The sequence below is a fragment of the Bos grunniens genome, chromosome 10, assembly GCF_055505025.1.
Source record: "Bos grunniens cultivar Pamir isolate PY7600 chromosome 10, Bosgru_T2T1.0, whole genome shotgun sequence".
NCBI lineage: Eukaryota > Metazoa > Chordata > Mammalia > Artiodactyla > Bovidae > Bos > Bos grunniens.
The window spans coordinates 83,396,651-83,420,489 of NC_141174.1; the positions used below are offsets into that span (position 1 = coordinate 83,396,651).

The window sequence follows — 23,839 nt, forward strand, 5'->3', positions numbered from 1 at the left end:
TTGGAGAATTTTGAGCATTACTTTACTAGCATGTGAGATGAGTGCAGTTGTGCGGTAGTTTGAGCATTCTTTGGCATTGCCTTTCTTTGGGATTGGAATGAAAACTGCCCTTTTCCAGTCCTGTGGCCACTGCTGAGTTTTCCAAATGTGCTGGCATATTGAGTGCAGCACTTTCACAGCATCATCTTTCAGGATTTGAAATAGCTCCACTGGAATTCCATCACCTCCACTAGCTTTGTTCGTCGTGATGCTTTCTAAGGCCCACTTGACTTCACATTCCAGGATGTCTGGCTCTAGATGAGTGATCATATCGTGATTATCTGGGTCGTGAAGATCTTTTTTGTACAGTTCTTCTGTGTATTCTTGCCACTTCTTCTTAATATCTTCTGCTTCTGTTAGATCCATACCATTTCTGTCCTTTATCAAGCCCATCTTTGCATGAAATGTCCCCTTGGTATCTCTAATTTTCTTGAAGAGATCTCTAGTCTTTCCCATTCTGTTGTTTTCCTCTATTTCTTTGTGTTGATTGCTGAGGAAGGCTTTCTTATCTCTTCTTGCTATTCTTTGGAACTCTGCATTCAGATGCTTATATCTTTCCTTTTCTCCTTTGCTTTTCACTTCTCTTCTTTTCACAGCTATTTGTAAGGCCTCTCCAGACAGCCATTATGCTTTTTTGCATTTCTTTTCCATGGGGATGGTCTTCATTCCTGTCTCCTGTACAATGTCACGAACCTCATTCCATAGTTCATCAGGCACTCTTATCTATCAGATCTAGGCCCTTAAATCTATTTCTCACTTCCACTGTATAATCATAAGGGATTTGATTTAGGTCATACCTGAATGGTCTAGTGGTTTTCCCTACTTTCTTCAGTTTAAGTCTGAGTTTGGCAATAAGGAGTTCATGATCTGAGCCACAGTCAGCTCCTGGTCTTGTTTTTGTTGACTGTATAGAGTTTCTCCATCTTTGGCTGCAAATAATAAAATCAGTCTGATTTCGGTGTTTATCATGTGGTGAGGTCCATGTGTAGAGTCTTCTCTTGTGTTGTTGGAAGAGGGTGTTTGCTATGACCAGTGCATTTTCTTGGCAAAACTCTATTAGTCTTTGCCCTGCTTCATTCCATATTCCAAGGCCAAATTTGCCTGTTACTCCAGGTGTTTCTTGACTTCCTACTTTTGCATTCCAGTCCCCTATAATGAAAAGGACATCTTTTTTGGGTGTTAGTTCTAAAAGGTCTTGTAGGTCTTCATAGAACCGTTCAACTTCAGCTTCTTCAGCGTTACTGGTTGGGGCATAGACTTGGATTACTGTGATATTGAATGGTTTGCCTTGGAAATGAACAGAAATCATTCTGTTGTTTTTGAGATTGCATCCGAGTACTGCATTTTGGACTCTTTTGTTGACCATGATGGCTACTCCATTTCTCCTGAGGGATTCCTGCCCGCAGTAGTAGATATAATGGTCATCTGAGTTAAATTCACCCATTCCAGTCCATTTTAGTTCATTGATTCCTAGAATGTCTACATTCACTCTCGCCATCTCTTGTTTGACCACTTCCAATTTGCCTTGATTCATGGACCTGACATTCCAGGTTCCTATGCAGTATTGCTCTTTACAGCATCGGGCCTTGCTTCTATCACCAGTCACATCCACAGCTGAGTATTCTTTTTGCTTTGGCTCCATCCCTTCATTCTTTCTGGAGTTATTTCTCCAATGATCTCCAGTAGCATATTGGGAACCTACTGACCTGGGGAGTTCCTCTTTCAGTATCCTATCATTTTGCCTTTTCATACTGTTCATGGGGTTCTCAAGGCAAGAATACTGAAGTGGTTTGCCATTCCCTTCTCCAGTGGACCACATTCTGTCAGATCTCTCCACCATGACACGCCTGTCTTGGGTTGCCCCACGGGCATGGCTTAGTCTCATCGAGTTAGACAAGGCTGTGGTCCTAGTGTGATTAGATTGACTAGTTTTCTGTGAGTATGGTTTCAGTGTGTCTGCCCTCTGATGCCGTCTTGCAACACCTACCATCTTACTTGGGTTTCTCTTACCTTGGGCGTGGGCTATCTCTTCACGGCTGCTCCAGGAAAGCGCAGCCACTGCTCCTTACCTTGGACAAGGGATATCCCCTCACCGCCGCCCTTCCTGACCTTCAACGTGGGATAGCTACTCTAGGCCCTTCTGTGCCTGCGCAGCCACCGCTCCTTGGACGTGGGGTTGGTCCTCCCTGCCGCGGCCTCTGGCCTCCGGAGTGGGGTTGGTCCTCCAGGCCACCGCCCCTGGCCTCCGGCATAGGGTAGCTCCTCCCGGCTGCCGCCCCTGGCCTCGGGCGTTGGGGCGTGGGGTAGCTCCTCCCTGCCGGCCGCCGCCCCTGACCTCGTTCGCGGGTATCTCTTCTCGGCCGCCGCCCCGGACTTCGGACGCAGGGTAGCTCTTCTGGGCTGCCACCCCTGACCTCGGATGTGGGGTAGCTCCTCCCGGCCGCCGTCCCTGACCTCGGACTTGGGTAGCTCCTCTCGGCTGTTCCCGCGCCGTCGCAGCCTGGCACTCTCGGCCGCTGCCCCTGACCTCGGACGTGGGGTAACTCCTCCTGGCCACCGCCCTTTGGGCATGGGGTCCTCCCGGCTTCTCCCCCTGACCTCGGACGTGGGGTAGCTCCTCTCGGCTGCCGCCGGTTGCGGCCGCCGCCGTGCTTAGTGCGCAGCAGCTGCCATCCTTACTAACTCTCAGTCAATTATTCAGATTTATGTCCTATATTATCAACTAGTAGCTATAAAAATATAATTTTTATAAATAGCATTCTAAGACATACAGACAGCATATGAGAAACGTGTGTAATTTGATTTTGCTCTTCACTTTCTCTCCCTCAAAATACTTCCTACATGCCAGGCTTGTTGTAGGTACTTATAAGAAAGGGTTGTCATCATCTCATACAAAGGGGAAAAGTGCTGATAGCTTGAAAGAATATTTTGGTGTATTTGTGGGGAGTGTGCGGTGGCATGTTATCACATAAGACTAGAGCCTGAGCTGAGTTTGACATTAGGAATCAACTGTCTTCTTTCAGTGGAAAGGGTTTTAACAGTTTTTGGTTAGTTCCCTACCTCATTCTTTGACCTTTACTGTTTTGTTGTTTTCTGAATGACCTCCAACAGCCAGTATTTGTATCTGGTGCTTAAAAGCTTTTCTTAGAATCCTGGAAGGCCTTGGCTCTTGCCTGCTCCTGTAAAAGTACCTAGGAATTAACAGCTTATCTCCAGAACTGATGAGAGGTGATATATAAGTGTTAGGGCTCCTTCACCTTTCTATTTTTTATACTGTTTCCCAGAGGTTACTTTGGAATTAAAGTCCAGTTACGCACCTTGGTAGTTAGTTTAATATTGTACTCTATTTAGGCAACGTTGCCTTCCCTACATTCCAATGCTACTTGTACTGAATCTTGGTCTCAAGGTTTGCATCCGTATGAACCCAGATTAAGATAATGGTATTTCTGGTCTGGTAGATTAATCTGTCCTTAGTTTTTCTAATACCATTGTCATCAAGGAAGTTCATGTTAAATACAAGTATTTAAAAGTTCATTACGATTTTGGTCTTATATTTCTGAAGAACATTTGATTATAGATAACAGCAGGTATAAATGTATTTATATTTTAGTTATTTTTTCAATTTATGCTCTCAAAATTTTATCCACACTGTTTTATTCATTCTTGAGGTAGATAAGAGCAGCTGTCATTTATGAGAATCATTACTGTATTACTGAGTTTACACAAGTTGAAGCATAGGTTGTTTTCCCTCCACTTATTTGTTACAGAAAAATTTTTACTAAATTATAAAATGACTGAGCTGTTTGTGGTTTTAGGGGGAAGAAAAGAAAGAGCTTTTAAAAAGCTTTAGGAAAGAGAAAAATGTGTTAACTTAAAATTTTTTAGTGGGTTAGGATGTTGTCATGTCTGTAGAAATATGTCTTAAAATTACTTACCAAAAATTTTATAGTCAGAACTTTCCTTAAAGTGAATTTAAAATCCATGTGTACCTTTCTATAGAGAATAGAATTATTTTTAATAGCATTTTAAGACAGTGTTTAAAATTTTATTATTTATGTATATTCATTTTTATAGTCCCTAAAGCAGGTTGTACATGGTAGATACTTAATAAGTACTTTTTAAAAAATAGATGAGCACTTTGTTTATTTCTTTAAAAGTAATGTCTCATTCAGTTAAATAATTCATTGATTGTATATTTACTCCAGTAATTTCCTACTTTCTTCTTAGCACTGACTTGATATTGGAAATCTGCAGTAAATGAGACAAATAATTGTTCATGTGTTCATTGACTATTTGATAACAACATTTCATAGGAAGATAGGCATTAAAAAATAAATACATGTGAGGAGGTTTTTGAAAATATAAGTGTAAAGGGACTATGAGAACACATAGTGAAGGCAGGTAAAGCCTTTTTTTTTTTTATTGTTTTAAAGATTTATAGTATTACCAAATGGTACAGTATTACCTTTTGACTTTTGGGGGAACTGAAATGCAAGAGTTGCTCTAGAAGAGTAATATTTTTTAGTCTGGTAGTCTATAACTGTTTTTACTGGCTTATATTATGAGGGTTCTTTTGAAAGTTTTTGTACTTTCACATATATATCTTTATTTTGCTGATTGCCATGTTATTTATATTATTTGTTAGGAACTATTTATGTGATAGCTAATGTTGGTGTAATATAAACATCTTTATATTAAGTCTAGGCTCCTCTTCTCAACTAAATTAATGCCTCTTCTAAAATATATTTTTGTGTCCCAGAATCTAGTTCAGCATCTTGCATATAGGTAGGCATCTATTAAATATTTGTTGAATAAATAACATTTGTATGTGCAATTGATCTCTTAAATGCTTCGCATCTCCAAGACTCTTCAGAACCACTCAAAATCAAACTTGGTATCAGAACATTTTATGACTCTTGCTAGCTCTTTATTGTAAGTTACTTTTGAGATCCTTGCTTGGGTGGTTGTGAAGAAGAGGGAAAAGTTAACATAATGGTATTTAGGTAGGTATATGTTTGGTTTGCATGCTTGTAGTAGGATAAGAGTCTAATGAATTTGATGATATCTAAATATGCATAGGTATGCTTATCTAAAATTACTGTATTTCTGAGTGGCTTAGGTTGCTTTTCAATAGGTAATTTTGATTTTTCTTTTCCATTTTTCTTAAAAAAGCAGGATTGCTTCACCGTGGAGGGGGAAGATTTGAGGCATGACTTTGAACGCTTACAACTAGCCATGGAAATGGTAGGATTTCTTCCCAAGACACGAAGACAGTGAGTTTATTTATTGTATTCCTTTACCCCCAGTAGAGATCCTTTGAAATAATTTTCTAATATTCCTGATCTAGTGCCTTTTCCATCTTAAGCATTACTTAGAATTAGGAAATTTATTTTTGTAAAAGACTTGTTTTGAATTGCTTTCTTTTGTCATGAATTCTTTGAGAATCTATTGAAAATTAGAGCTCTTCTTCCTAAAAATGTAATCCATAAACATTTGCATATTATTACAGGACTTCATGGTGCCCCCCAAACCTCTCCATGTACCTTCCTTAACTGTTGCTTTATGACGCTTGTTGTGAAGGGAAGGAAACAATGTGGGGTGTAAGGGTGGGTTGCTTAAAGTAAAAGACAGGTGAGCTTACTTTCATAGAAAGTTCTTGTCAAGTTTAGGTGAGAGACAGAAAATAGGTATAATAACATCCCTGAGTAAACTGAGTTCATGAGATGTAGAGCCCAAGTATAGGGATTATCTACTGGCTGGAAGAGAGGCATGTGTTCTTCTGAGACAGGAGGGAAGGACAATTGAGATGTAGATGTTTCACAGTAAGGGCCTAATATTAGATCATATAGTCCAGTGGTCTCCATTACTGTTTTTAAAAAAGGCATTATAATATGATGATCAGTATAATATGATGTTGGAAAGCATTTAAAAAATGTAATAATAAAGAAATCACCTTGGTTACTTTGTTTAGAAAAATACAAATTCTAAGACCTTTCTTTTAAGGATTCTAATTCAGTTCAGTTCAGTTCAGTCGCTCAGTCGTGTCCGACTCTCTGCGACCCCATGAATCGCAGCACGCCAGGCCTCCCTGTCCATCACCAACTCCTGGAGTTCACTCAGACTCACGTCCATCGACTCAGTGATGCCATCCAGCCGTCTCATCCTCTGTCGTCCCCTTCTCCTCCTGCCCCCAATCCCTCCCAGCATCAGAGTCTTTTCCAATGAGTCAACTCTTCGCATGAGGTGGCCAAAGTACTGGAGTTTCAGCTTTAGCATCATTCCTTCCAAAGAAATCCCAGGGCTGATCTCCTTCAGAATGGACTGGTTGGATCTCCTTGCAGTCCAAGGGACTCTCAAGAGTCTTCTCCAGCACCATAGTTCAAAAGTATCAATTCTTTGGCATTCAGCCTTCTTCACAGTCCAACTCTCACATCCATACATGACCACAGGAAAAACCATAGCCTTGACTAGACGGACCTTTGTTGGCAAAGTAATGTCTCTGCTTTTGAATATGGTATGTAGGTTGGTCATAACTTTCCTTCCAAGGAGTAAGCGTCTTTTAATTTCATGGCTGCAATCACCATCTGCAATGATTTTGGAGCCCAAAAAAGTAAAGTCTGACACTGTTTCCACTGTTTCCCCATCTATTTCCCATGAAGTGATGGGACCAGATGCCATGATCTTAGTTTTATGAATGTTGAGCTTTAAGCCAACTTTTTCACTCTCCACTTTCACTTTCATCAAGAGGCTTATTGGTTCCTCTTCACTTTCTGCCATAAGGGTGGTGTCATCTGCATATCTGAGGTTATTGATATTTCTCCCAGCAATCTTGATTCCAGCTTGTGTTTCTTCCAGTCCAGCGTTTCTCATGATGTACTCTGCATATAAGTTAAATAAGCAGGGTGATAATAGACAGCCTTGACGTACTCCTTTTCCTATTTGGAACCAGTCTGTTGTTCCATGTCCAGTTCTAACTGTTGCTTCATGATCTGCATGCAGATTTCTCAAGAGGCAGGTCAGGTGGTCTGGTATTCCCATCTCTTTCAGAATTTTCCACAGTTTATTGTGATCCACACAGTCAAAGCCTTTGGCATAGTCAGATGTTTTTCTGGGATTCTCTTGGTTTTTCCATGATCCAGCGGATGTTGGCAATTTGATCTCTGGTTCCTCTGCCTTTTCTAAAACCAGCTTGAACATCAGGAAGTTCACGGTTCACGTATTGCTGAAGCCTGGCTTGGAGAATTTTGAGCATTACTTTACTAGCATGTGAGATGAGTGCAATTGTGCGGTAGTTTGAGCATTCTTTGGCGTTGCCTTTCTTTGGGATTGGAATGAAAACTGCCCTTTTCCAGTCCTGTGGCCACTGCTGAGTTTTCCAAATGTGCTGGCATATTGAGTGCAGCACTTTCACAGCATCATCTTTTAGGATTTGAAATAGCTCCACTGGAATTCCATCACCTCCACTAGCTTTGTTCATAGTGATGCTTTCCAAGGCCCACTTGACTTCACATTCCAGGCTGTCTGGCTCTAGGTCAGTGATAACACCATCATGATTATCTGGGTCGTGAAGATCTTTTTTGTATTCTTCTGTGTATTCTTGCCACCCCTTCTTAATATCTTCTGCTTCTGTCAGGTCCATACCATTTCTGTCCTTTGTCGAGCCCATCTTTGCATGAAATGTTCCCTTGATATCTCTAATTCAGTAGATCTGAAATAGACAGTTTAGGGAAAGGACATTTCAGGTAGGATAAAAAGCACTTAGAAAGTCATGGACTTTTGAAACACCACAGAAGATTCAGACAATATTAAGTCCCCTTTAGGGCTTCCCTGGTGGCTCAGTGGTAAAGAATATGCCTGCCAAGGCAAGAAACATGGGTTCAGTCCCTTATCTGAGAAGATCCCACATGCCATGGAGTGACTAAGCCTGTGCGCCACAACTACTGAGCCTGTGCTCTAGAGCCGGCAGCCACGACTGCTGAGTCCATGTGCCGCAGCTACTGAAGCCTGCAGTCTCTAGAGCCCGAGCTCTGCGACAGGAGAAGACAGCACAATGAGAAGCCTGCATACCACTACTAGAGAAAAGCCTGTGCAGCAATGAAGACCCTGTACAGTCAAAAATAAATAAACAAAATTTAAAACAAAAAGAAAAAAGTCCCCTTCAAACAACTGTATCTGTATATCTGATGTAGATACAGTTCTTAAAGTGGATTTATATAAAGCACTTTGCACAGTGCCCGACATGGTAAACACTCAAGAAATTGTAGTTATGATTATTATCCTCATATTTCTTATTTATCTGAAGACTGAATACTCTGTATTTGTACTGGTTAATTTGCTTCATTAGAATTTTAGAGTGAAATAAGCTTAAGAGAAGTCACATAAGCAAGCTGTAATTTATGGTTTTATTTTCACAGGATTTTCTCCCTTCTCTCAGCAATACTACATTTGGGTAATATCTGTTATAAAAAGAAGACATACCGGGATGACTCCATAGATATCTGTAATCCTGAAGTTCTGCCTGTTGTCTCAGAGTTATTAGAAGTGAGTGATTACATTCTCAGTTTTCATTTCAAGTACTGGTAACTTTTCAGTTTTTATTTTGTGTAACTATTTTGTATGTATTAATGGGTTAATACTTTTAATTAATAGTGTTACTCCGGAAATTGGAATTATTTCTCTTATGTGTGCCAGACTGTTTAGAAGATTTGGGTTTTCTCCCCTGCTTCCCTTTGTCCCAGATATCTGTAACTCCTAAATTTACTGAATAGGATGAATATTTCACTCTCTACTATATCATGTTCTAGGTCTTCGTAAATTTTCTCCTACATAGTAGGATGTTGGTCACATTATTTTGTTGGAAGATGGGGTGTCCAGATGGGTGGAGAAAAGAGTACTACTTTTTCTTTCTTCATAGCTAAATAGGAGTCAAATGTCTTCATGTCCTATGACGTTTCTTCCCACATTAAGTTCCCCATTACCTTACTCTTTCTTCCTGGACTTATGATTCCTCATGTCTTCTCAGCTAACTGCTCATCTTAAAACGGGTGTAGTTTTTAATGGGTCCTCTCCTCTGATAGAACAGGAAATATGTATGTATAAACTCACCTTGAGTATATTCACATATCTCCAAATATTTTTATGTGACTGTCTATATAAACATGATCTACACAACAAAGGAAACTATAAACAAATGGAAAGACAACCTACGGAATAGGAGAAAATATTTCCAAACTATGCAACTGATGGAGGGATATTATATGGTATCACTTATACGTGAAATACAAAAATATGATGATGTTGTTCAGTCGTTCAGATGTCCAACTCTTTTTGACCTCTTGGCCAGCACCCCAGGCCTCTCTGTCCTTCACCATCTCCTGAAGTGTGCCCAATTCATGCCTTTTGAAGTGATGCCATCCAGCCATCATCTCATCTTCTGACACCCTCTTCTCTTGCTCTCAATCTTTCCCAGCATCAGGGACTTTTGCAATGAGTCAGCTGTTTGCAACAGATGACCAGAGTACTGGAATTTCAGCTTCAACATCAGTCCTTCCAACAAGTATTCAGGGTTGATTTCCCTTAAGATTGACTGGTTTGATTTCCCCTAAGATTGACTGGTTTGATCTCCTTGCTATCAAAGGGACTCTCATATGATACAAATGAATTTAGTTACAAAATAGGAATACTCTCATAGACGTAGAAAACAAATTTATGGTTACCTATAAAGGAAAATGGGAGGGAGGGATGAATTAGGAATTTGGGATTACCTGATACATACTACTATATGTAAAATAGATAAACAATAAGGACCTACTGCATAGCACAGGGAACTGTATTCAGTATTTTATAATAACCTATAATGGAAAGGAATTTGAAAAAGGATATGTATTTATATATATAAATAAAACTGAATCACTTTGCTGTATACCTGAAACATTGTAAGTCAACTGTGTGTGTGTGTTAGTTGCTTAGTCATGTCTGACTCTTTGCAACCTCATGGACTGTGGCTTGCCAGGCTCCTCTGTCCGTGGGAGTCTCCAGAAAAGAATAATAGATTGGGTAACCGTTCCTTTCCAAGATTATTTAGGTCAGTACGTTTTCCTCCTTCCCTCTTCACTGAGGTTGTTCCATATATTTGTCAAATAGTTTCCGTGTCGTGGCCTGCATTCTTTCCTGAGATTCCTCCAGCATCGTAAATGATTTGCTAAAAATTTATGTACCGTAAGATTCATGGATTAGGTATGTGTATATGCATGGATTGTGCCAAGTGCATAATGTTGTGTATCCTCCACTACAGTGTCTTACAAAAGAGTTTAGTTTCACAGCCCTGAAACTTCCCTGTGTGTCACCTATTCAACCCCTCCCTACAAAATACTGATGTTTTTACTAGCTTTGTAGGTTTGCTTTTTTCAGAATGTAACATAGATTCATATAGTATTAATATATCATGTTTTCAGACTTAATTGTTTCAGTTAGCAGTATACATTTAAGATTCATCCAGTGTCTTTTCCTAGCTTGATAGCTCATTTCTCTTTATTGCTGAATATTATTCCATAATGTGCATGTATCACAGTTTGCCTTTCCATTCACCTATTGAAAGTGAAAGTGAAAGTCGCTCAGTCGTGTCTGACTCTTTGCGACCCCATAGACTTTACAGTCCATGAAATTCTCCAGGCCAGAATACTGGAGTGAGTAGCCTTTCCCTTCTCCAGGTGAGCTTCCCAACCCAGGGATCGAACTCAGGTCTCCTGCATTGCAGGCAGATTCTTTACCAGCTGAGCCACAAGGGAAGCCCAAGAACACTGGAGTGGGTAGCCTATCCCTTCTCCAGCAGATCTTCCCCACCCAGGAATCGAACAGGGGTCTCCTGCATTGCAGGCGGATTCTTTACCAGCAGAGCTATTAGGGAAGCCCACCTATTGAAGACCATGTTAATTATTTCCAATTTTTTTTTTTTTTTTAATAATTATTCAGTTCAGTTCAGTTCAGTTCAGTCGCTCAGTTGTGTCCGACTCTTTGCGACCCCATGAATCGCAGCACGCCAGGCCTCCCTGTCCATCACCAACTCCCGGAGTTCACCCAGACTCAACGTCCGTCGAGTCAGTGATGCCATCCAGCCATCTCATCCTCTGTCGTCCCCTTCTCCTCCTGCCCCCAATCCCTCCCAGCATCAGAGTCTTTTCCAATGAGTCAACTCTTCGCATGAGGTGGCCAAAGTACTGGAGTTTCAGCTTCAGCATCATTCCCTCCAAAGAAATCCCAGGGCTGATCTCCTTTAGAATGGACTGGTTGGATCTCCTTACAGTCCAAGGGACTCTCAGGAGTCTTCTCCAACACCACAGTTGAAAAGCATCAATTCTTTGGCATTCAGCTTTCTTCACAGTCCAACTCTTACATCCATACATATTAGTAACCTTTTGTTTTTCCTGTTAAAATATCACTTATTTTTCAAATCTTGATTCATATACTGCTTCATCTGTTTTAACTGTATTAAATGGTTTAAACAGATTGCATCAGCATAGAACAATTTGCTTCTCCTTAGCATAATTCACTATTGGCTTTGTAGCATAGTTAATTGTTTACCAGTTTGTGTCCATTATAAGGTAGTGGCAGTGTTCTTTGAGATCTGTGGATGTGCTTATTTATCTAAGCTTACAATGTTTTATTATTTTGTACATACCTTGCTGTTTGTTTATTAACTTTGATGGAATGAGTTAGCCTGGTAGAAGAGGCAGGAGGGAGTACTTTGAATTGGAACTAGACTCACTCATTAGAAAGGAGTTCCAGAATGTGGAGTGTGGTATCTGAAAGCTGTAATTTTGAAGGTCATGAGGGTCAGAAAATAGATCTTTCAGACAGGACTTCCAGGTGATATTTTAGTCGTTCATTTCATATTGTGGTGATACAGAGCACTGTGGCTCGTAATCTTTCTTAGAAGTTTAGGCATTCAGCAAGTACCAAGGCTTCTGGTCCGAGTGAAATATTTCTTTTTTGGTGAGAGACTAATGAGAGCAATTTAGGAAATTTAAAGAGGAACTCAGGTGTTTGTAAAAAAAAAGGAGTGGGGGGCGGGAATCCAATTCTGAAAACTGGGCTTACCAGTGTTAAAGTTAGACTAACAACTAAGTGTGATTTGATAGCAAATCTCACCTTTTGAATTCAAGCTTCTTAAATTCCTTCTTATTTGGAGTGGTTCCTCTTTATAATTTGGAGTGGTTTGAGGAATGAAGTTTTAATAATAAGTAGAAAGAAGATATATCTTCAAAGTTAAGGAGCTAGACAAGATCTGACAACACCTACCAGAGTGTCCTGCCTATAGTTAGACCTTATTTTTATTTATCATTATTTTATTTAAAAAGTTTTTTTGTCCCTAAGGCTTGTGGGATTTTAGCTTCCCAACTAGGGATTGAACCTTGGCCCTTGGCAGTGAAACCACTGGGTCCAGACCACTGGACTGCCAGGGAATTCCCCCATGAAGTTTATTTATTCTGCACTGGGTCTTCATTGCTGCATTTGGGTTTTCTCTAGTTGTGGTGAGAGGGGGCTTCTCTCTTCATTGTAGTGCACTGGCTTCTCATTGCGATGGCTTCTCTTGTGGAGCTTGGGCTCTAGCAGGCTTCAGTAGTTGCAGCTCTCAGGCTCTAGAGCACAGACAGGCTCAGTAGTTGTAGCACGTGGGCTTAGCTGCTTCATGGCATGTGGGGTCTTCCCAGACTAGAGGTCGAACCCATGTCCCCTGCATTGACAGGCAGATTCTTAACCACTGCCACCAGGGAAGTCCAATAAAATTTAAAGACTATTTGGAAAATTATAAAGGTAGCTGATTAAAATTTGAATTCAGTAATATTTTCTTAGGTTGCTTATTAATTCCAAATAAGATAAGTGTATTTTATGTGATTATGTTATGTGTGTAGACTTGTGTATGATCATTGTCAAGTTTTAGTGCCAGCATTAAATCAGCTCCTTAAAATGAATTGGGTAGTTTTTCATTCTTTAAAATCTTTTTTCTGCATTTAATAGAAGAATCATTAGCAAGAATAATATGTTTGTTAAAGATATGAATAATATCAACCCTATGACCAGTGGTATTTAATGTTCCTCCAATTAGTTTTATGTTGACTGATTTTTCAGGATTTTAAAATCTGGTTCGAGTTAATTTTGATGATTTGTGTTTTTCTGAGAAATAATTTGTTGATTAAATGTTTAAAGCTTACTACTTTTGTATTCATTGTGAATACTTTGTTAATGTTTAAATTATTTTTCTCTATGATGTTAGCTTTCTATTCATGTTTCTTAATGTTCTTTCTACTCATGTTTTCTTCTGATACATAATTTGTCTTTCATTTCTTATATACCTGTTATGTATTGATTTATATTTTTATCATATTTTCTCTTTTCTGTTAAATTATGAAATATTTTTTAGAATATATATGAAAAAGTTAAAATAAATACCTGTAGACTCAAAATATTATCCAAATAATAAAATATTACATGTAATTGAAGTCTACTGTGTACTTTGCCCAGCAGAAGTATAAATACTACTATGAATTTAGTTTTTTTCCAAGTTTTTATTAATTGAAATTTTAAATGCGGTCAAAAGTGGAGAGATCCCCAAGTACCCATTGTTAAGCTTCACCACTTATTAATGTGGCCTGTCTCTTTTCATCTGTATCTTCACCTCTGTTCCTTCCCAATTCTTTTAAAACAAATTCTAAAATAAAATCCCAGTTATCTAAAAGCTAAGGGCTATGTTTGTAAAAATATTCATAATAATTAAGAAATTACTGTATAGCACAGGGAACCCTACTCAGTACTCTGTGATGGCTTGTATGGGAAAAGAATCTTTAAAAAAAAGGTGAATATATATATAAAAATATGGCTTTGCATGTGGCACAGTGGTAAAGAATCTGTCTGCCAGTGCAGAAGACGCAGTTTTGATCACCCAGTTGGGAAGATCCCTTGGAGTCAGAAATGGCAACCCACTCCAGTATTCTTGCCTGAAAAATTCCATGGACAGAGGAACTGATGGGCTGCAGTCCATGGAGTTGCAAAGTGTCAGACACAACTGAGCAGGCATGCACGTATATTTACAATGGATTCACCTTTCTGCACACTCGAAACTGACACAACACTACAAATCATCTATACTCCCAAAATTTTTTTTAAAAATTCACAATGTTATTAAAACATCTAAAAATAAATAAGTTGGTTTTTAGTCTCAGCTATATAGTCAGTGTTGAGATTTTCTCTTTTTTAATGATTTCCCTACAATTTCTTGTTTTTCATTGAGTTATAATTGAGATACAACAGTAGTTCCAGCTGTTAAACATAATACAATATATTTCAAATATACAAAATACAATATATTTCAAAATGATCATAGTAAGTCTAATCAACATCTTTCAGGATACATAGTTACAAAAAGTTTGTTTTCTTGTGATTTGGATTTCTAAGACCTTTTTTAGCAACTTTTAAATATGGAATACAATTTTTATTAACTGTTGTTACCATGTTGTGCGTTCCATTCCCATGACGTGTGACCTTTACATTGTATCTTGAAGTTTGTACCTTCTGCCTTGAATTTGTTGTTGTTGTTCAGTTGCTCAGTCATGTCCAACTCTGCCACCCCATGGACTACAGCACGCCAGGCCTCCCTATCCTTCTCTATCTCCCAGAGTTTGCTCAAACTCATGTCCATTGAGTGGGTGATGCCATCCAACCATTTCATCCTCTGTCGTCCCCTTCTCCTCCTGCCCTCAATGTTTCCCAGCATCAGGGTCTTTTCCAGTGAGTCGGCTCTGCTCATCAGGTAGCTAAAGTATTGGAGTTTCAGCTTCAGCATCAGTCCTTCCAATGAATCAGTTCAGTTCAGTCACTCAGTCATGCCTGACTATTTGCGACCCCATGAACTGCAGCACTCCAGGCTTTCCTGTCCATCACCAACTTCCAGAGTCCACCCAAACCTATGTCCATTGTGTTGGCAATGCCATCTAACTATCTCATCCTCTGTCATCCCCTTCTCCTCCCACCCTCCATCTTTCCCAGCATCAGGGTCTTTTCAAATGAGTCAGCTCTCTGCATCAGGTGGCCAAAATATTGGAGTTTCAGCATCAACATCAGTCCCTCCAATGAACACCCAGGACTGGTCTCCTTTAGGATGGACTGGTTGTATCTCCTTGCAGTCCAAGGGACTCTCAAGAGTCTTCTCCAACATCACAGTTCAAAAGCATCAATTCTTCTGAATACTCAGGGTTGATTTCCTTTAGGATTGACTGATTTGATCTCCTTGCTGTCCAAGGGACTTACAAGCATCTTCTCCAGCACCACGGTTTGAAAGCATCGACTCTTTGGTGCTCGGCCTTCTTTATAGTCTAACTCTCATGTCCGTACATGACTAATGGAAAAACCATAGCTTTGGCTATACAGACCTTTGTCAGCAAAGTGATGTCCCTGCTTTTTAATACGCTATCTAAGTTCATTAAAACTTTCTCCCAAGGAGCAAGATCTTGTAATTTCATGACCGCAGTCACTGTTGCAGTGATTTCGAAGCCCAAGAAAATAAAATCTGTCACTGTTTCAATTTTTTCCCTATCTATTTACCATGAAGTGGTTGGACCAAATGTCATGATCTTATTTTTTTGAATGTTGAGTTTTAAGCCAGCTCTTTCACTCTCCTCTTTTACTTTCATAAAGAGGCTCTTTAGTTCCTCTTCGCTTTCTGCCCTTAGGGTAGTGTCATCTGCATATCTGAGGTTATTGACATTTCTCCTGGCAATCTTGATTCTAGCTTGTGCTTCATCCAGCTTGGCATTTTGCATGATGTACTGTCTATATAAGTTAAATAAACAGGGTGACCCTATACAGCCTTGACGTACTCCTTTCCTAATTTTGAGCCAGTCCATTGTTCTGTGTCCAGTTCTAACGGTTTCTTCTTGACCTGCACACAGAAGGCAGGTATTTCCATCTCTTTAAGGTCTTAATTTTCCAGTTTGTTGTAATCAGTGTAGTCAAAGGCTTTAGTGTAGTCAATGAAGTAGATTTTTTTCTGTAATTTCTTGCTTTTTCTATGATCCAGTAGATGTTGGCAATTTGCTCTCTGGTTCCTCTGTGTTTTCTAAATCCAGCTTGTACAGCTGGAATTTCTTGGTTCACATACTGTTGAAACCTAGCTTGAAGGATTTTGAGCATTACCTTGCTAGCAAGTGAAATGAGCACAACTGTATCATAGTTTGAACATTTTTTGGCATTGCCTTTCTTTGGGATTGGAATGAAAACTGACCTTTTCCAGTCCTGTGGCCACTGCTGAGTTTTCCAAATTTGCCGGCACATTGAGTGTTGCACTTTAACAGCATCATCTTTTAGGACTTGAAATAGCTCAGCTGAAATTCCATCACCTCCACTAGTTGAATTTAGTTTTTATCATTCCCATTCTTATTTTTATATTTTCAAAATAGGTAGATGTGTCCATGAAGAATATATAGTTTTGTTCTGAATGTTTTCACACTTTATATGTGTTATACTATATGTATCATTCTAAAACTTGACTTTTTGACTTCATATTTTGTTTTTAAGATTTTTCAGTGTTGGCTTATATATTCTAGATTCTTCTTTGAGCTGTTGTATAAAATTCTCTTATATGAATAAAACATAATTTTTCTTTTTTAGTGGGGAGTGAGGTTATTTGTAATTTTCCATTTATAGATAGTAGTATGATAGGCCTTGTACATGTATCCTTGTTAACATGTGTGAGAATTATTCTAGGATATAATTCAAGGGGAAAAATCTTGTCTATGGTATATACACATATTGAGCTTTATTGTTACTGACATATTACTGTCGATAGTGATTATACCAATTTATATAAGGGTATGGAAGTCACCTTTGCCCATGTTGTTGCCAATTTACATTTGTTTGTTCCTTTAAAAACATCTTACATCTGTTGCATAGGTCATTCATTTTCCGATGTTCAGTTTTAATAATAATTGCTTGCATGAAGAAATACTCCTCAGAATATTACATTTTTTTTTTATATGTTTTTTCTTAGTTTTGTCATTTTGTGTAATCTGCATTATTGATAATTTGATTCTTGAAATATTTTAAATATATCTGAAAGGTTGAGGTTTTTATATTTAAACTTTGGCTATTCAGCTTATGTAATCTGCATTATTGATAATTTGATTCTTGAAATATTTAAAATATATCTGAAAGGTTGAGGTTTTTATATTTAAACTTTGGCTATTCATCTTTGAAGTTAATTTGCCTCAATATGTTTCTGTTGTTTGGAATTTGAAGATTCAGCAATGGATGCTCCAAAAGAAGGTTTATTTTCTTTATGGTGTAATCTTATTTTAAAACATGATTAACTTGTCATGAGTTTGCTGGTGGCAGGGTAATGACTCACTATTGTTTTATAAGTATAAAAACATGAACTGAAGTGATACATGAGAAATTCATGATTATTTTGGCTTCAGTAGAGAGAGTAAGAATAAAGGAAGCATCAGCTTTATTTTGAAGTTTAACATCTGTAAGTGAGAATAAACATCTGAAACATCAGTAACTATCCATTGTAATGTTCTTGGAATTCAAGAAGTATTGTTGTGCTGTGCCTGGTGGTCCAGTGGCTAAGACTCCACGCTCCCAAAGCAGGTGACCTGGCTTTGATTACTGGTCAGGGAGCTCAGATCCCATATGCCACAACTTAGACTTGGTGCAGCCAGATAAATTTAGTTAATAAATAAGAATTAAGAAAAAAAAGTATTGTCGTTTTTTAGTCCTTGTATCTGGGTTGTGGGATTATGACTGACTGTCTTAAAATATTTTTTGTGCTAATGTATATTTTTCATACTCTGCACAGTGAAACATGTTTCTCTATTATGATCAGAAAGAAAACTTTAAAAAGACTAAACTGTCTTATTTACCCTTTGTGTCTTTTCTGTGGGGAAGAAGGGTGAGTGGGACACTTAAATTCCACTTTGACCAGAAATTAAATTGCCCAGTGTATTGTCTTTTTGTTTTTTCTCTATTGCATATTTGCTTTTCTCATTATTTTTTTCTGTTTGACATTTCAATAAGTAATTCAACCATTGTTATAAATCTTATATTGAATTTACTTTTCTGCTTTATAGGTTAAAGAAGAGATGCTATTCGAAGCACTAGTTACAAGGAAGACTGTGACAGTGGGAGAAAAGCTTATTTTACCATACAAATTGGCAGAGGTATGAATAGATTTTCTTTGAAATCAGGGAGCTCTAAGTGCTTTTTGAAGTTTAGGTTTATATTCTTGCTCTTAATAGAATGAAAATGACAGTAGTGTTGATTGAAATATTTTCTGGGCTCTTGAAACTTGATTATGAATTTTCTATCAACTTGGAAACTTTTAAAGTTGAATGTGACTTAAAACAGTATGCTTACATTTTTCTCTAATGATCTTAATCTCATCACCATTTTTAATTTTCAATTGATTTATATAGGTAGGTAGCAGTATTTGACACAAATGATTTTTCCTTCTTGAGCGCATCATATCTCCTGGCACATCATACTCTTGGGTTACTTTTTCATTGTTGGCCACTCCTTTGCAGTTCTTTTTGTTTGTTTTTTTTTTCTTCTTCCTGATTCTGTTGATAAAGGATGGGGTTCCATAGGACAGTCTTTGTCTTTCCTTCTGTATACTTTTTATCTCAGTTGTCTCACTCAGTCCCATGGCTTTAAATATCATCTGTATAGTAAGGCTTCCATTAAAGTTTTATTGCTACAGGGAGCCAATATTACTGTTTTACCACTCAAGTATATGAAAGTGAAGTGAAGTGAAAGTCGCTCAGTTGTGTCCGACTCTTTGTGACCCCATGGACTATGCAGTCCATGGAATTCTCCAGGCCAGAATACTGAAGTGGGTAGCCTTTCCCTCCTCCAGGGGATCTTCCCTTCCCAGGGATCATACCCAGGTCTCCCACATTGCAGGTGGATTCTTTACCAACTCAGCCACAAGGGAAGCCCAAGAATACTGGTAGTATATAGGAGTAGGAAAATTATTGAAAGGTCTACTACTTTATGGTGAAATTTTACAAAAATGATGAGAAATCATAGTGATGATTATTATAAAGATAGGATAAGAATATGAGACTAGAAGACACAGAGGTGGGAAAATAGTAATTTAAGTGTAGAGAATGCTTTCTAGGCAGACGTTGATCCATTTATCCCATATTTTTTGGGTCTCTCCTGATTGTACCTGTAAGTCCATGTTTCTTCATTATTCAGGTATCTTATGTCATATTTTATAGTTGCCAACTTTGAGAGCACCTTTGTAGACCACAGAAAAAGTCAAACCATTTAAGAGTTTTGCTCTTCTTTTACATAAATCAATGCTTTTATATTTTCTTTCTCAACTTTTTTGATGATTAAATATTTGTTATGTTATTTGATCTTTTAACTTTAAATTCAGCTTTCTGAGATTATTTTTGTTGCCCCTGTTTTATTTTGGTTTATGTTTGTTTGGTCTGGAAGATCCACTGGAGTAGGAAATGGTACCTCAGTCCAGTATTCTTGCCTGGAAGAATCCATGGGCAGAGGAGCCTGTGGGCTGCATCCCTTGGGGCTGCAAAGAGTCAGACACGATTGAGGGACTGAGCATGTTTGTTTGGTATATTTATTTATTTAGTAAATATTTGAAAAAGCTTTTTGTGCCTAGAATTGTACTAGGCATTATGGGTAAAATGAAGAGCAGTCCTTAAGGATTTTAGTATTGTATCTGAAGAGCAATGGAAAGAAGTGTTTTAAGCAAAAAAGTTGCCTTAGAGGTTTTTTTTTTTTTTTTTTTTTTTTAGGACAATCTGACAGCAGTGTGAACAATCAGTTGGAGGAGAGTGTGTTAGTTTCCTGTAGCTGTGTAACAAGCTTTAGTGACTTAATACAACACAAAGTTATTATCAGAAAGTTTCTGTGGATCTGGGGCTGGGTTAGCTGGGTCCTCTGCTCAGGGTTTTACCAGGCTGAAGTCAAGATATTCTTGGTGGCTCTTCTTTAATCTGACTCAACATCCTCTTTCAGGTTCACAATTTGTTGGCAGGATTCACTTCCTTGTAGGACTGAGGTCCATAATTTCTTGTTTGCTGTCAGGGGCCATTCTCAGCAGCTGGAGTGTACTTGGCATTTCCTATCATGTGGTCCTGTACACAACACAGCAGTTTACTTCTTCAGGTCCAACATGAGAACCTCTGATGCACGCGCTCACTCCCTAGTAAGCCACCTCTACCTGGGACAGTATCTCTTGGGTTGACTAAAAATTTCAGCTGATTTGGGGCCATAATTATATATTTAAAATCCCTTCACCATTGTCATATAACATAAGATAGTTATAGGAGTGAAATCCATCATCTTTACAGTCTTTTTGTCACTAATTGTGAGGGGATTTAGAGAGGGAGGGGATTTAGAGAGCATGTATACTCAGTGATGGGAGTCTTGGGAACCATCTTAGGATTCTAACACAGAGGGCAAGAGTAAATGTGCAAAGATGAGTTTGGAGGCTGTAGTAGTTACTACTCCTGAGAAGAAAGATGCTTGCTGCTGTATCTAGAAAGGTGACATTCTGATAGGGAGAAATGGGTGTATTTAAAAATTTAGAAGATTAAGTCAACAAGATTTGGCAATGAGTTCTTAGTGGGAATCAGGGAGGAAGAAGGAGACATCAGGCATGAATCCTGATTTTGTGGTACCTACAACTATAAGAATATTGGTAACATTCAGTGAGACAGGAAACACTAAACAAGATCTTGTTTGAGTGGGAAAATAATTAATTGGTATTTGGGCTAAGAGTCGTACACGACTGAGCGACTTCACTTTCACTTTTCACTTTCATGCATTGGAGAAGGAAATGGCAACCCACTCCAGTGTTCTTGCCTGGAGAATCCCAGGGACCGGGGAGCCTGATGGGCTTCTGTCTCTGGGGTCGCACAGAGTTGGACACAACTGAAGCGACTTGGCAGCAGCAGCAGAGAGCTGTTTGAGGTCAAGCTATGACAAGACTGCATTTCAGAGAAAAGAGGCTAAAAGTATAATATTGGGAATTATGGTGCAAAAAAGCATATTCATATATTTGAATTTTCTCTGAATCTTTTAATTTGATATGAAAAGTTGTCCTTTAATGAAAAATTCAGCTCATTTATATTGATTATGGCAACTAGCATGTTTTCTTATTCTATGTTTTAAAATATTTTGCTTTTGCTGAATTTAATCAGATTTTCTTAATCCCATATTCCCCCCAACCACCCCTTAGAAGCATAGAATGATTATTCTCTCTGTATATTCTGCTATTGATTTTCTTGATATTTTAAAGATACTTGGTTCATCACTTGCCTAAGAATAGAATTTTAGGTCCACATTATTTTTTCTCTCAGAACTTCTAAACATTTTCCAATTATTTTCAAGTTTTAATTGTTGGATAGAGAATTTGATACCTGTTTTCTCTTTTTCTATGTAGGTTATAGTGTGTTCTAGCAACTTGAAGCTTTTTTTTTTCACTTAAATTCAGAAATTCATTCATCATTTATATGTAGTCAGTTGTAGTATTGTCTCCATTGTCTCCATTTTACAGTTGTAAGAAAAGATTGTAGCCTAAGAGTTTCAGCAAGTTGACAAATCTCAAATTGTTAGAATAAGTAAGAAACTGAAATTGGAATATAGTCGAGCTCTTAATCAATGCTCTGTGCTTACTCTAATATATAAACATCAAAATAAGTCCCTAAATAATAAATATGTAAATTATTAGGATCTGTTTTTTTAAGTGATAGTATTCAATTGTCTAAGACATGTGCTTCCCCAACCCTCTTTTTAGGTTGTAGTGCCTTCCAAAAGTTGAATTTTCTTTAATATTCTTCATTTTTTAGATCAGTTTTGGGTTTTCACAAAAACTGAGTATAGATACAGAGTTTCCATAAACTGGGGAAAGCTTGAGGTGAGGGGAAAAAACAAATCACAATAACTCCATAATGAAAGAATTGTTAGTGTTTGGGGAGGAAGAAGTTCTAGATGTTACTGTGGATGACAGGCTGAAGACAACTAGGAATGTAATTGTGGTGATATTACTATTGTTTCAAGTGTCTGACTAGGATTCCACAGATAACTGAAGCTGTTTGCTAACAGGTTTATTCCTATGCCTGGAATATTCTTCCTCACTTTAACTGGCAAAGTTCATTTGTTAATAAACTTCTTATTCTACTTTCTTTACTAGATGAAATATATACCCCAATTTTTAATAAAACTATTTTGAATTGAGTGACCTACATTCTGCTTTTTTAATCTTTCATGGCAGTTTTACCCTGGATTTCCTGAGTTTGATTAAATTAATGAGTATATATAGAAAACTTCAATTATAAATTATTTATATTGAGATAAAAATTAATTTCTATTTCAAGATAATAAGCTTTTTTTTTTTTTTTTCCAGATTGTTGCCAATTTCACTTGGATTCCTAACTTTTTTTTTCCCCCTAGGCTGTGACAGTGAGGAACTCTATGGCTAAGTCTTTATATAGTGCCCTGTTTGACTGGATCGTTTTTCGGATTAATCATGCACTTATGAATAGCAAAGATTTGGAGCAAAATACCAAGGTAGACATATGTTGGACTCTAATATAGTTTTCCTGAAAAGCTGTTTTAATAAAATGGTTAATACATGACATTTAAAAACACAGAATTATATATAGCAATAAGTATCACCTTATAGTATTTCCTGCTATTTTTCTCCTTACTACTGTTTCTGTGACCCTATTCAGGGAAACCGTTCTTTCTGTGTGTCAGAGCTTTTACTCTATGTCCTTACGTTCCTGTAGATGTACCTGTACAGAATTGCTTTTAAATGTAAAAATAGGATCATGCTGCCTGCATTGTTTCTAATTTGTGTTTTTTTAACCTAGCTATGTCTTGATATATATCTGGACCTCATTATTTTTAATATTGTAACTATATAATATGCAAATGTAGCATAAATTACCCCATTCAAATACATTTTTTATTGTTATAAATGATTATGTAACAGATATTCTTTGTGCCAATTTCTCTAGGATAAAATCCTCAAATTGTTGGACTTAAGGATACATATATATTTAAAAAGTTTGGTTGCTACTGCTAAGTGGCTTTTCAAAAAAGACAACACCTCGTTAGTGATGAATGAAAGTGCCTGTTTCCCTGTAACTTAACTCAGTTGAATATTATCAGTATTTTCATTTTGCTAATCTGATAAGGGGGATTACGAATCGTTTCAGTGTTAGATGAAAGTCAAGTATCTTCTCATGTTTTCTCTATTTCTTTTCTTTATTATTTCTTTATATATTTTTGCTCTTTTTATCTTATTTGTCATTTTATTACAAGTCATTTTGGATATTGCAGAGACAAAGTTTCTGATATATAGTGCAAATATTTTCTCTTAACTTTTAAGATTTGTTTGTATTATGTTTTTAAGCCTATATATTTTAAAGGTTTGTCCCCAGTTAAATCTGTCATTATTTTACTTTATTGCCCTAGGTTTTATTTGTTGATTTTTCTTATATAGGAAGGGCTCGTCTAGGCCAAGTTTATAAAATATGAATGTTTATTCTCATCCTTTCAGAATTTAATTTTCGATGTTCATGTTTGTGTTCACAATTATGTTTATGTTTTTTCCCCTGTTGGAATTTATAAACATGGTAGATTTTAGATATTTACCTTTAATCTTTTCAAATCCATTTTTATTTTGCAACAACTTTTATGAAATAGTCTACCTTTTCAGGCCAAATAGCAATGTCATCTTTGTCTACTTAATGTCTACTTAATCCTA

The 23,839-nt window shown here is 37.6% G+C and overlaps 1 protein-coding gene across 39 annotated transcripts in view; it reads left to right on the top strand.

Moving 5' to 3' along the window:
* The window catches only part of MYO9A (myosin IXA), a 257,518-nt gene that overhangs the window by 81,390 nt on the left and 152,289 nt on the right, over positions 1-23,839 (top strand). For 21 of the 39 annotated variants that reach the window (XM_086322713.1, XM_086322730.1, XM_086322734.1 and 18 more), the window contains 4 exons: positions 5,215-5,312; positions 8,454-8,580; positions 18,162-18,251; positions 22,519-22,635. In XM_086322713.1, coding sequence (XP_086178839.1) covers positions 5,215-5,312; positions 8,454-8,580; positions 18,162-18,251; positions 22,519-22,635 — 432 coding nt within the window. Of the gene's footprint in view, positions 1-5,211; positions 5,313-8,453; positions 8,581-18,161; positions 18,252-22,518; positions 22,636-23,839 lie in introns of all 39 variants that reach the window. The other 18 variants (XM_086322710.1, XM_086322718.1, XM_086322709.1 and 15 more) reach the window with 1 other exon arrangement.